The sequence below is a fragment of the Vigna umbellata genome, chromosome 3 (assembly GCF_029865625.1).
Source record: "Vigna umbellata cultivar VRB3 chromosome 3, Vumbellata_1.0, whole genome shotgun sequence".
Classification (NCBI taxonomy): Eukaryota; Viridiplantae; Streptophyta; class Magnoliopsida; order Fabales; family Fabaceae; genus Vigna; species Vigna umbellata.
In genome coordinates, this window is record NC_142167.1 from 6426266 (window position 1) to 6441907 (window position 15642).

General features: G+C 29.4%; 1 protein-coding gene across 1 annotated transcript; it reads right to left on the minus strand.

Annotated features, from left to right (window-relative positions):
• Positions 1-7474: 7474 nt before the first annotated feature.
• Positions 7475-11003, minus strand: PSRP2 (RNA-binding (RRM/RBD/RNP motifs) family protein). Its single transcript, XM_047308039.2, has 4 exons — positions 10639-11003; positions 9655-9756; positions 9241-9540; positions 7475-7804 (listed from the first exon to the last, which is right to left on the minus strand). Exons 1-4 carry the CDS (start codon positions 10921-10923, stop codon positions 7766-7768), a joined length of 726 nt encoding a protein of 241 aa, XP_047163995.1. The 5' UTR covers positions 10924-11003; the 3' UTR covers positions 7475-7765.
• Between the last annotated feature and the right edge of the window lie 4639 nt (positions 11004-15642).

The window sequence follows — 15642 nt, forward strand, 5'->3', positions numbered from 1 at the left end:
TTTACTTTCTATGTCTTAATATTTATTAATAATTTTTTTTAGTTTTTGTTTTATAAAAGAACTATCAATAAAAAATTATAATTATATATTATTATTTAAATATATTTTATTTTTATGTATATTTTAATCAAATTTTATTTTTATTTTGATTAAAATTTAGAAGTGTTTTCATTATGTAATTACAATATTATAAAAAAAATCCTTTCATAATTATTTTGTTGGAATGCAATTTTAAGACTTTAGTATGAAATTTAGTAATATTTTATTTTTATTTCTTTACTTTGACATTGGTATCAACTAAAAATGTAATTAATTATGATTTAATTGATTCAAATTCTGAAAAAATAAAAGTAGAAGTAATATTTGTAGTTGCATTCAGTTTTTCTTTTGTATTTGATTACTATTACTATTTCTATTTTCAACCCACTGTATAAAATAACCCTAAAATATAGTAACTTGTATAAAATAACCCTAAAATATAGTAACTTGTAATTATATTTTTGGAAAGAAAAACATATATATTTGCAACTATTATTGTCAGCTTTCAATTAAAATTATCAAAAAAATAATTATCGTTGTATTATTTAAAAAATTATAAAACAACTCATTAAATTTTAAAAGGATAAAAAAGTCATTTAAAAACTATAAAAGCTGGAGAAAAATGAAATATTGTATAGTTCAATATTTTGTTACTAATTTTATTGTTATTCGATTTTATAGATAAAAGGAATTTTAAAATTTTACTAATTGTTATGTAATTCTCTTATCTGAAACAAGATAAGACAACAAATTGAACGTCCATTTTTATTCTTGATTTCTTTTTGTCCAATTAATTTAATTACAAATTAAAAGAATTAAAGTTATCTATCATCTCAGTTTTTCTTTTGCTAAAATTTATAATTAATACAAATTATATAACTAAAATAAAATTCCATTCCTTTATTTAAAATCTCAATGAAAAAATATTATTTTAAAAATATTTTAAAAGGAAAAACATGAGACTAAACAAAATAAAACTTTTTCTACTAAAATCACATTGCCTCTTCTAACCATTGTACATCTACATTTCCGAATGTTTTATGATCTCTTGGTGTATAAAAATACGATCATCATAATCACACACAAACAAAAAATATGAACTAATATAAAAACAATAAATCTTATAATCGAAATTTACAACTAAACAATATAAAAATTACACCATATCTCTTAACCAACATTCTCCTTGATCCATGACCATATTTTATCTCAAAACATGTTTTCAAAACAACATGTTTTCCTTTAATATTGTTTTCCTATCTAAGTTGTAAATATGCAAGTATTCACAAAAGCTTTACATAAGGATTTTGATCATCATAAAAAAAAGGAGATTTTTAACAAGCTGAATTCAACTCAAAAGAATTTTGATGATGAAGTGCTTAAAGACAAGAGAAAATTGATGTTCAGTGGATTGTTTAAGAACAAAGCTTTTGTAATACTTCATTTGTAATAGTAGAATAGTTAGAATAACAATATGCAAAAAAAAAAAAATCAAAGTAAAGCATTATTTTAGAAACTCACTAGAATGATCAACTATAACTTGGGATAATCGATTATCCCAATTAAAATAAAAAACGGAAAGGTTCTCTAGAATAATTGATTATCACTTGGTATAATTGATTATCTCGAAAAAAATAACTTTCAAAATAATTCGCTAATAATCGATTATTACTTAAGATGATCAATTATCAACGACAGTTGCAAAAAGACTATTTGTCTTATGACCTAACGTCAAACAAATCCTATAAATACCTTGTTTATGAGCTCTTTAAACTTACTTAATATTTCTAAAAACTCAAGTGCTTTTACTTAAACCTCTTTGTGCTTTAAGTGTGAGTTTGTGAACTTTGTGTTGGTAGAAGGAAGTGTTAGTCTTAGTGCGTGTAAGTAAAAAGCATATATGTTGTAGCAAAGTAAACTTGTTCATTCTTTTGTGTGTCAAAAGGAAGTGTTATTCATATGTTGTCAAGAGCTCTAAACTTTTACTCAACTTTGTGTTGTAACAATTGGACGGAGGATCTTTTGATCTAAATTAGTATAAAAATCACTTGTTCAAACTTCTCTTTCCTTATACTCTTCCTATTTTATTTGCTTGTTTTGTTATGAAGTGATTATATGTATTGTTTTTTAAAAGAAAATATAAAAACTAATCCCCCCTCTTGGTTATTGTCCACCCACGAAACATTCCATTCACATTTTCTAACAGATAATGTATTAAGTTATTTGAATATAATGTTGTCATTGTTGAAAATACTTGTAAGAATAAATGTTTTGTGGATATGTAACTTGATGAGGAGATTATGCACGAGGTAAATTGAATTATTCAATGAGGTGTCATCAGGTATGAGAGTGTTATATCTGAATTGGATGTTGTGTTTGAATTGTTTGGTCATGTAATTCCTAATGAGGAATGGTATGACATGTTAGTCTAGTGTCATGCATTTACTAGGGACACTATTTGGAAGTTATCGTTACACTTTACTAGATTCACAAACTTATATAAAAGATTGAGTATAGGTGATGAAGAGGAAAAAAGGTTCTTATAGCTACTTATAGGGTCGTGGATCCCTTTTTTATTAAGTTATAAGTTAACTCATTTTTGTCATGAGAGAAAGGGACCATGTACCATTACTGAAATTGTAACATTGAGGAATTTCATTTTACATGACAAAGTTAAGCTTTTAGAGTCCAAGTGGATTTGTAAATCCAAATAATTGAGTCTGTGTCATATTTTTGTTAATGGATGAGAATAGTTTTGTGATGTGAATACTTGATACTTTGATTTAGATCTTTATATAATAATTGTATGTTAATGTCTAAGTTATCATTAGCTTACTCTCTTTTGTTTGTTGGTTGTTTGTGTCTCTTTTCCAATGATACTAACTAGTATGCTAAGGGACGTTCTTGGAGTTCTATGAAGGAATGTATATATTTATATGATGTAATGTATGTTTCACAGTTTTAAAGGATTTTAGTAACTTGTGTATTTTGAATAACCTTAGAAATTGGTGACAAGACTCTACTACACTTTATTATATGATTTTGCATACATTTCTTTTATCTTTGTAATATGTTTGCTTTATACTAAACTGGTAGGAACTCAGGAGAGTATAAATAGTCTATTCTCTCACGTTGTTACATATTTCATTCGTAAAATTAATTGAATTAATTTGATACATTTTTTTATAGGCTAAAATACTCTTTTGATCTCAATTTTTGTTGAAAATATTTAACGTGTTGCTTTTTTTTCAATTAAGTCTTAATTTTTTGTTAAAACAATTCAATTAATGTTTTTCGATTAAATTTGTACATATAGCATTAAAAACATGTCACGTGCCAACTCATTTTTTTATATGTGTCAAGTATATGTTATGTCATGTAAAACTATTAATGTCACGTGATAGTACCACGTGTCAATGTTATTCATGTCACTTGATAGTACCACATGTCAATGTAAGCGTCACTTGTCAATCCTAATTAGCATTGAATTTAGTATTTATATTTATTTTATTTAATTTAGTCTTAATTTTCTTATAATATAACAATATTGTCTCTTTTCAAGACATGGTTAAATTCAATTACTACAAAAAAAATTATAAAATTTGTTTTATTATTATAAATTATTTAATTTATAAAATTTATAAAAATACCTTGACTACGTGTATGTGAATAAAACACTTCCATTATAAAATAATATAAAATTAGAAAAATTATAATAAACATTTGTGATCACTTTTCAACCGTAAGTTAAAATACTATATTAATATAGTAGTGTAATTTCTAATTTACATACTAGAAACTAAAATAAAGAAAAAATATTTTATATTTATTAATATATGTAAAAAAGTAGTATATATTTATGAAATAAATATTAAATAGAAATAATTTTAATAAATATATAATAATGTCCTTTTTAAATGTTAATATATATATATATATATATATATATATATATATATATATAAAATTAATGTAGAAGAATATAACTGAAAAACTTCTACTGCAAAATAAATATTAATAAGTAAATTGAATTCAATTATATTTTGGAAAGAGACAATCATCTTCCATTTAAAGAAAGAAAAAATTAGAAGTAAATTGAATCACAAAATAAATATAAAAATTGAATTGAATACAAGGTAATGATATATGTGGTAACATATGACTCTGTTAAATTTCACACTCAAGATTTATGTACCTCGACATGACGATGATGTGATGACAACTCCACATCAACTAGAGATAAGGTCAGAGTATATGAGTGTTTGAGAAAAGAGAAAACAAGAACTCCAAAGAAAGCATAATTGTCAATGAATATCAGTAGTAAGTGTATTAGGTACAGCGGAAGCAAAGAATATATACAAAGAGGAAAATTGAAAAAGAAAACAGAATTAACAAAACTATTCTATATCAGTGTAACTGAACGGCTTCCGAGTGTCCACCGTTCGGTAATCTTCAGTCGTTCAGTAGTCCGTAGTCGTTCGGTAGTCTTCAGTCGTTCGATAGTATTCAGCTCTATGCAGCAGCTCGACATTTCGTGAAACAACAGTAGAGTGTGAATGCAAATCATACAACACAAACCCTTTGGTTCTAAATTTGTATCCAAGAAAAATGCATTTGTTGCTTCTGGAATCAAGTTTTGTGCAACCTGCAATAACAGAGCTAGAGTATGATAAGCATCCAAAAACTTTTAGGGCTTGTTCTCTTGGGTGGATTTGAGGGAGTGGATTTGAGGGGATTTGAGAGGATTTGAAGATAATTTTTTTTGTCGTTTTTTTGAGCGAATTTGGAGATAAATTAAAGTGAATTTGAAAATAATTTTTTTTAATTTGTCATGTCAATACAATTCTATACTAATTCTCACAAATTTTATTTTCAAATTCACTCTCATCTACCTCCAAATTCGCTCAAAAAAACGACAAAAAAAATTATCTTCAAATCCTCTCAAATCCCCTCAAATCCATCCTCTCAAATCCACTCAAAAGAACAAGTCCTTAGATTTGAAAAATCAGGTTTGGTGGAATAAACTAGTTCATAAGGAGAGTTATTTTGAAGAAAAGGGGTTGGCAGTCTTTTAATAATATGAATGGCAAGCTTTATAGCATGAGACCAAAATTTTTTTGGAACTTTGGATTGAAATAGAAGAGATCGACAAACATTGAGAATGTGTTGATGCTTCCTTTCAACAATGTCATTTTGTTGAGGAGTATCAACACAAGTAGTTTCAAGAAAAATGTCTTTGGTAGAATTAAAATCATTAAGAAGAAATTATTTTCCATTGTCAGATCTTATAATTTTAAGTTTACAAGAAAACTGGTTTTCAGTTAAAAGAATGAAGTTTGGAAGTAAACATTTGACGTCAGATTTGTGTTTCAAAAGAAGAAGCCATGTGAAACGACTATAGTCATCAACAATGGTCAAAAAATATTTATATCCATCAATGGAAATAATAGAAATGGGGGCCCAAATATCAACACGAATGAGATGAAAGAAACATGGAGATTTAGTTTTGCTAAGAGAAAATTGAAGACGTTTTTGTTTAGCAAAAGCACAAGCATCACAAGCATCAATAGATTGAAAAGAAATATCAGAATATTGGGAAGCTAATGTCTGGAAAAATTTATTTGAAGGATGACCAAGTTTCATGTGCCACAAATTACCAGAATCGCTAGAGCTATTAGGAAAAACAAAATGAAAGACCCATTTAATTATGAAGTACTAATGGTATTATTATTAAGGAGATAAAAGAGTTTGTGGCAGTTTTTAGCTACTTCAATCGTCTAGTAAGTATTCATCTGCACAATGAGACAATTATTTTGATGAAAGATAATGAAACAATTATTTGAATGTAACAGTTTAGAAATAGAAATAAGATGAACAAAGAAATTGGGAACAAATAGAGTATTGTGCAAAACCAAATTGCCTAAATTAACAGTCCCTGTGAATTTAGCAGTAACGAAACTGTGATTTACACCAAATTTACTGGATTCTTTAAGAATTCAATCCAATTTCTAGCAACGTGAGCTAAAATTTCACTAAAATATCAATAGTGAGAATTCCAAGATTCACCTTACACTATATATATATATATATACAATTACCCTTACCTATCACTTTAATATTTTCAAGCAAGTTAATGTTACACACAATTACCCTTACCTATCACTGACACATTTTAAGATATTTTTCTTATTTTTTATTTAAAATTTTTTTTGTGATTAAATTGATTTTAAGAATAATGTAGTTTAACTCACAACATATAACAACTCAATAATCTAGATAATAGCTATCACAATGACACTGTTTGGACATCATAAGAAAATAGAACCTTTGAGACTTTAAGTTCACTTGATTAACAAGTGTAAGTGACGCAACAGAAATCTAACAAGTGAACACACAAGAAAAAAAAAAGAACTCACATGTAAGGATGATCATCAATCAGATTGTATCGAATTAAGACCAACCTAACCAAATCTACTATACCAAAAATTAATATTTTAAAATTCATATTCTAACTATTTAATCTTTCAGGTTAGTTGATTTAGATTATTCGGGTTGTAGGTTACTTTCATCAGATCTTTCAAATTGTGAATTTATTTTAAATTAAAATTTTCAATGAAAAAAATATTTTTATTTTTAATAGTGAATGTTTAAATGACATGTATAATTTTATTAATGATTATAAAATTAACTATGATTTTATATAAATTACTACTAAATTTTAACAAAATAATATCATATTAAAAATAAATTTAAATTTTAAAATAAATTTAGAAATTTATAACTACTAAAATAAAAATTCAAATCAAGTCGGATATCCATAAAATTCCAACAACCTGACCACAATTACCATTTTACTCAAATTTATTTATTCAACATTACTGACTTATCCAAACTAACTTGACTGTATGCTTAAATTTACTACAGATTCGGTCAGATACATGTTTTTGTTCAGTCCTACTCCCACATGACATGTCTTTAACATCGTTTCTATAAATATGATAGAAAGTACCTAATTGTAACGTTTTAACCACTTGGGACTTAATTGAAAAAAAAAGGGAGACCACGTTGAATAATTTCTACAAAAATTAGCACCAAAGAGTATTTTAGTTATATATATATATATATATATATATATATATATATATATATATATATATATATATATATATATTTCTTTAATGGATGCATTAAATAGATTTATTTGTAGAAGATGAACACCACAAATGATGAATAAATGGATTGTTTTGCCACCCCTATTCATTGGCAACACTAATGGTAAATTTAAGTACAAAACGATTCATAAACCAAAGAAAATTATTTCCAAACAGAACATTGTCAAGAATACTTAATATATGATAGATTGGTATTATCTAAGAAAGAGCAATAATCGGAAAAATTGGAGGCATGCTTGGTGCAGTTTTTATGGTAACTCAAATTCAGACAAAAATGGAATTGAATACATGCATATATAAACAAGAGTTACATCACCAGAGTAGAGTAGAAGGGAGCAACGACATAAAGATGGAGAAATAGCAAGGTGAAATGTCTACAAGAAGCATTAACCACTATTTTTTTTTTGTAGAACCTTGTCAACTGAAAATGATTAGGTTTATGCTATACAAAGAGACAAGGAAATTTGTTAGTGGTTTCAGCCTCACCCAAAGTTTACTTTTTTCTGGCTAGACAGTACATGGTCAGATAAATGCTCAGCAACATTGCTAATTCTCTATGCCTTGTTCACTCGGATTTTTTGCCCTTCTAATGACTGCATTCAACAAGACATCAGACAAATAACAAATCACTTTCAGAGTTAACATTTAGAGCAAAACTAATTACTAGTTCAAAGTCTCGTTTTCAATCTACAGCATCCAGTGATATTAAAAAACCAGACCAAAACATCATTAATAGACAACGTGGATAAGCATAACAAAAAGGGAGACATACGAGATGAGATGAGAACGGACCATCTATTACATAATTCTTTTAGCAATGTGGATGTGCACTTCTATGTTTATAAGCAAACTAGATAATGGAAATTAAGCACGCTATTTTACTTTATAAATCACCATTAGGCCTTTTGATTTTCCAGTGAGACCCTAATGTACCTTCGCAAGTTCTGATGATTTGAGCTGATTATGAAACTAATGATAGATTAAGAAATTAGACATAATTAGAGCTCTTCACCCCTCCTCAAGGGTGTAATGTGGGAATCAAACTCTATTCTTCCCTCACAATTCAGCGTGTGTTTCCAATTGAGCTACACTATAGGTAATTAAGCAGGCATTGTGGTTGTGCCAAGAAACATTTTATTTATTACTTATATATTAAAAAAAGTTGATGCAGATTACCTGTCTTCTTGGGATGAACTTAGATTGGTAAGGAATTAAAATGAGATTATGTTTGATTCACTTAGTAGATTGTATGCAACATTATAACATGTGTAACATTGATGACAGCAAGTATATAAGACCTGCACCACTGTTATCCATAAGCATGATTGCAAAAAAGAGTGGTAAGAACTAGTTCAGATTATAAAAAAGATAAACAAAGCTGGAATCAAATAATGGAATTTTTACTGAACTAGATTCTTTCTTCAAGTAAAGTTCACAGGAACCACAATAGAAAGATGACCAGCAGAATGCAATAGGTCTCTCTTGCCTAGAAATTGTCAAGACTCCTAGCTCTCCCTCCCCTAAGAGTAAGTTTGGGTGTGGAATTTTAGAAGGAAAACAAAGGGAGGATAGACTTTGTATTTTTAAATTAATAGAGATATTTGTAAAAAGAATAGGACACTAATTCTATGCTAATCTATCATATTTTCTTCTATTTTAAAAAACTATGCACTAATTAATATTTATTAAAAGAAAAAAAAAGTTCCCTTCTCTTTCTCACAAAACCCCATTCTCAAACATTACTTTCTATACACTCAATCTGTAAACATCTTTCTCTCTCCCCTTTTCAGACCAGTCAATACTAAAATTTATAGAATCTGACGTAACTGTCAGATTCATAACTAGCTATACATCAGAACTGGAACCCAATATGGGCACAAGTGGTCCAATGATCTCCATGTTCTTTCTTCTGATGCATGTTTCCCAAAATTGGGGGTCTGACAAGGGAACGCATCTTCTAGGTGCTATATTTAAGGTTTCATGTATTTTAAGTACATTTGGATATCTAAGCTTGAAGTAAACAACTTACAGAATTGTTGAAAGACGAGATTGCAGCTTCTACATCCTCTTCTGATGAAAAGGTAACAAAACCATACCCACTGGATTTTGAGGTACCAGGGACCCGTGAAACCTTGGCACTCAGAACTTTTCCCTTCTCAGAAAAAAACTTTTTAAGAGTATCAGTTGTTACTGTCTTGGCTAGATTTCCCACATACACCTTGTGGGGACTGTCAATAAATTGAGATTCCTCAGCCTGGGATAAAGGCAAATCTGATGCTGATAAAGGTTTTTCAGTAACATTTACTTTAATCTCACGCCCTCCAATTTCCTGCCATAGAAAACATGAATTTCACAAGTCCTTGAAGGGATATAAAGTCTAAACTGCTGAATGAACATTAACAATCTTTCTAAAGGTTCCTTCAAATTCTGCAATTAAACTTACAGTGCCGTTAAGTTTCTCAATCACAGCATTTGCGTCCTCAACAGTTTTCATTGTAACAAACGCAAAGCGACGGCTCCTTCCAGAGTATTTATCATACATAACCTATGAGCCATGCATTAAGAAATGTTAACAGTACACAGATGAAGTATTCCCATATATTCTGACAGACCATACAAATAAAGTTGTCACTTGTGGATATATAAAATGCACTAATCAATATACTATAGTATTTAGTGTATTTTTGAATCCCAGGGATATTCGTGTATTGCAGGTCCTTCACTAAATTGTTCAGATCATGTCAATACATCTACAATCATTCCATTGAGCAGTTTAACATACAAAAGAATCTATAACAATACATAAAAGGTGATACCAATTTTTCGTGTACACATTTCATAGTTCAGTAAGTTTTACTCTTCAACTGCTACTGTACTCTAACTTCAGTTTACATTTCAAAAGGGTGCAGGGCACTACTATGTAACATATTTAATCGTGTTTTCATCATCTTACAAGGGATAATGCCTTTCCATTATCCTTATCAGAGAGGTTTTCCAAAATCCAACTCTCAAACTCACCTTAGGCTCTACATCAGTGAATCCCCAGCTGGCACTGTTTTTCACATGCACACAAATCATGCTTTGTGAAAAAATTCTATAAGTTGATACAGACTACTTAGTAAAACATACCTTTCCCTCAAATATCAAATAACAATAAAACCAAAAAGAACACCCCATTTCTATGTTTATTTAATAAGCAAAAATAAGCGCACTACTTCAATAACAGTTGTTTGTTTGCATAAGCTAAGTTTAGCTGCAGAAGTAAATTCTTTTTTTTTTCTTGGTATTTTTCTTTTTAAGAACACCTAACCAGAAGTTTGTCCCAACATTATCTTAATTCAGCGCAGTCCCACACAGGAAAAGCTTTAACTAATAACCTAGGAAACAAAAAACTTTAAAATTGGTGAAAGGTTGAAAATTTAAAAACCTCAGCTTTCTCAACACCGCCATGTTCTTGAACAATCTTGGCGAGCTCATCGTTGTTGACAGTGCGGGGAATGTTTCCAACGTAGAGCCTTCTTGCGGCCTCCGTCACCGTTGCCTGCTCAGCCACTGCGAAGGGTCTCCCAAAACGACGCCGTGTGGTGAAAAGGGGTCGCAAGTGGGTGGTGGAGGGTCTCAGATTCAAGAGAATGTGAGTAGGGGAACTTGAAGGAGAAGTAAGGGAAAGGAGATTCGGAGGCAATAGAAGAGAAGAGTGAAGAGAAGCCATTGTTATTGTGCTGTGTTATCTGAAACGGAATACAATATTATAACTGAACAACAAATGGAGGTTTTGATTTTGCAGTGAGAGAGTCTGAGGTTTATCTTGTTATCTAAAAAGTAGTGTTGGTTTCGGACATCCATTTTTATTTGGGTCGGGTTGGTCAATTGTGATTTCAGATCCGGATTATTTAATAGGAAAATGTTTCTTTTACAACACATAGATGCCAACTTTTTGACAACAATGACATTTTTTTTATTGGTTTGTTTGCAATATTTTATTAAGAGATACATTTTGTTGTAGAGGTATTTTTGGAGCATTGCTTTCATTCTTGCGGATTTTTCTATCTATCGAAAGAAATTTCGCCGTCGAGTGTCCCTATTTTCGGGTTGACCACATTTTACTCTTCTTCGTTTTTCTCCACCATTTTCACGTTGTCTGGAGCATTGCTTTCACTCTTACGGGTCTTCCTCTTCATCGAAAGAAATTTTTCACTTGAGTTGAAAACATTAAGGAACAACTGAATTACTTACGCAGTCGCTTTGATGAATAACCTCGTAGTTAGATTTGATAGTGCTAGGTTTCCGAAAGAGAAACCTAATCAAGAACTCTCCAAACACCACACGTAACAAGCACACAAAAGAGACAAAGGAATTAAACTGAGTATTATTCACAAAAGAATGGTTTGTGCAACTACAGATACAAAGGGCTTAACCCCCTCCACAGGACAAAGCCTGTCAACAATCTAACTGCCAAAAGTCCCCCTCCACTAAACAAACAACTATTTATACAACTCCTCTCCTCCTATCCTTATCCCCTTTCCCATTATATCCAAATACCCTATGTCCTAACATATAGTATAGTGTTATTTACTTTAATTAGGAGCATTATGATTACTGTATTCCTTCATAAATATTGTAAGGTTTTTAAGACTCAATTGCTTTAAGAATATTGAAAGTTTTCTTTATCAATGTTTAACTTAAGATTTTTGCGAACTTCTTATGCTTAATACATATGTCTTCCACAACAAGTGGTGGAAGAAAACGTCAAAAGTAAACTCATGTAAGAAGCTTAGGAAAAACATTGTTTTTAGGAAATTAACTACATCTACTAAAGTGGTCTAAAAATTACGAGTTAGTATTCATTTTAAAAATCTTTGAGTCTATATTCCAACAAAACAAGAATCAACTCGTTTGGAGTTCGGAGAAAAAAGTTATGAGCAAAACAACTAGCAAAGATCAGAGGTGGCAGGAATATACAAAACCTTAACCTTAAGGAATTAAGTGTACCTACTCAGATGTTCAAAAATAACAAATTAGTAGTCATTGGAAAGAGTTTTGAGTTTATTTTCTTATAAAAAAAGGAATCACATCATTTGGAGGTTATGTGGGAAAATTTATGATTAAAATAGTCAGCAAAGGTCAAAATTGACAGCATGTTATCTCACTCAAATTGCCTTTGGGGAGTGATGTTCTCACAACTGAGTACTGCAATACAAGTTTTTGTACAGAACCAAATTTGTGTACGTGTAATCGTTTACAAGGCCATTGTAATCGATTACAAGGGACTGTATGACCTACACTTGTTTAAGGACTTCACCTAACTTGGTCATCACACCAACATTGGGTCTATCCTCCAACATGGACTGCCCAAACCTCAGTTTTCAAGCTCTACTCACACTTAAACACTAAAAAGAAATCTCATCCATTGAAGAACTATGAAAAAAATACTTAAATTGCCTTTGGAGAGTACCGTTCTCACAACTGGGTACTGCAATACAACTTTTTTTACAAAATCAAATTTTTGTACGTGTAATCGTTTACAAGGTCATTGTAACCGATTACAAAACAAGTGTAGGCCATATAGTCCCTTGTAATCGATTACTATGGCCTTGTAAACGATTACACGTACAAAAATTTGGTTTTGTACAAAAACTTGTACTACAGTACCCAGTTGTGAGAACGTCACTCCCCAAAGGCAATTTAAGTATATTTTTTCATATTTCTTCCTGCTATGCGCACAACTTTTTCTCTCTCTTCTCTATTTATACCATTCTTAAATCTAAGGAGAAAGAGTATTCAAGTGGTACCATAAGCCCACACTATTACCTCGGTTGAATCGAGGTAATAACCCCTCCCTCTCCCCTTTTTTTCTTTCTTACTACTTCGAGTGCAAGGGAACCGAAGCAAAAACCTTTGACATATTACCTCAGTTGGAACCGAAGCCAAAAGTCCCCCACCTTTTTCCTTCGTTAGTATATGCCTTGATTCGAAAGCTGAAGCATATTGTCAAAAACAACCGTTGTCGTTTCCCTTCGCTGCACTAGTGGGTAAAGTAACTTCTTAATCTAATAATGATGATTCACGTTCTAGTTCAAAAAATGTTTTGAATGTTTGAGTAGAGCACATATACCAGTTGAATGTCCCAACATGAGAACTATGATGTTATTGGAGAATGGGGAGTACATTAGTGAGCATTATGTTGGTGAATCATCTAGTATTGATGAAGAGGACATGAAGTGTGAAGTACCACCTTTGGAGGGAGATCTTTTTATGGTTAGGAGGTTGTTGGGTAATATGAATAAGGAGGAGGATGAGACCCAAAGAAGGAATATTTTCCATTATAGATGTATGGTTATAAGAAATGTGTTCTCACTCGTCATTGATGGAGAAAGTTGTACAAAATGTAATAAGCAAACTACTAGTGGAGAAGCTCGGTGTGGTGAGGATGCATAATTGGTGGTGGATAAGCAGGTGAACATTGCTTTCTCTATAGGTAAATAAGTATATGAGGTAGTATGTGATGTGGTACGTATAGAGGCGAGTCACTTGTTGTTGGGAAGACCTTGACAATATGATAGAAAGGTAATCCATGATGATCTAACCAATAAGTATTCTTTCTTGTTCGAAGGATAAAAGGTGTCCTAACACTTTTTTTTTATCTTTAAGAGCGGTTTGTGAGAATCAAATTAAGATAAAAGTGAAAAAAGAGTAAAACAGAAAATAAGGAAGAGAAAAAATTCTAGAAAAATGCAAGAAAAAGGAAAGTAAAAAAATAAAGAGTGATACAATTATTTGATTGAGAGAAAAAAAGTAAACAAAGAGTTGGTTAAAAAATAACCTTTATATTTGCTTATACATTAGACGAGTTTAGAAATAAGTTATATGAGTCTATAATTAAATAAGTATAGCAAAAAAAAAATTAAATAATGTCATTCCATACATTGATTACAATAGTCTAAGAATATACTTTAGGCGAGTTTCTCCATATATTGAATAAACAAGTCCTGCAACATACATTAGATGAGTTTGTCTATATATTGATTAAATGAGTTTAACAATATACATTAGATGAGTTTGTTTATACACCTATTATATGAGTTTATTAATACACATTAGACAACTTATCCGTTCTCTATTTAGATGTGTCTTGCAATGCACATTAGATGAGTCTGTCCATACACATTAGATGAATGTAGCAATACACATTAGATGAGTGTGCTCATATACTGATTAGACAAGTCTAACATTAGATATTAGACGAATTTTTTGATGTACTGATTAGACGAATTTAACAATATACATTAGACAAATATGTCGATACACTTGTTAGTATTTATAACAATATATTATATGTATATTTGCATAGTCTATCATTTATATATTTAGAAAATTTACTTTATATTTCTTTTCGCATGTTATATCCTCTGTATATTTACAAAATCTAGTCTTTTACACTTTTATGTATATATTTATATAATTCTATAAATTTTATTCAAAATTTAATCATAAACTTAAAAAACTATTATTGTTATTTCTTAACCTCATAAAATATATATATTGAAATACCTTTTAATATAATATATATTTAAATATTTGTTAATATAATAAATATTTATTAACATGAAAAAACGCACACAAACCATATACGAGTTTAAAACTAATAAAATACAAAGATATAAACTAGTATTATTTCTTAATTTAAACGCAACTCTAAATATCAAAGCCATAATAATCTTATAAAATAAAGACCAGCAATAAAAAAAAAAAAAGCATTGTAGTCGCACTTTATAAATGTTGTGATTAAAATTTCGTATTAATAATACGACTTTTGAGGTCATTACTTAAAATGTGACACTTAGTCTAAATACTAAAATATTAAGAGAAATTTCATTAAAGAAAAGGATAACATTATTAGATTGGAGATGCCTAACAAGAAGAAAATTTGCATGTTAAAATGATCCAATTTTTGTTCTCTAGAGACTTAACAAAGTAAGTAAACCCAATATTTATTTATATTAATAAACTTACAAATATAATATTGTAAATACTCATTCATTACATAATTTAGTTTAATTTATTTGATAAGGATATTATAAAATTTGAAATTATAGCAGTTAAAATAATATTCATAAATGGTTGTGTTCACTTCACTTGTGATAGAATAAGTCATTCTCTAATACTATCTTCCTTAACATATATATTTCATTTAATTAATTTACAAGTAATTTATAAATTTAAGTATTTTTAACTAAATTTTTATTAAAATTTTTATTGAATGTTTACAATTTTTTTATTCTTATGTAAATATTATTTGATTTTGTCGTTTTCTTCTTTCTATTTTTTTTAACTTGTTTCTATTTCTAGTGTCTTCAAACTCATAAAAATAATCAGTGATCAGTTGAAAAAAATAAAAAGAAAGAAAGAAAAAGAAAGAATAAATTGACAG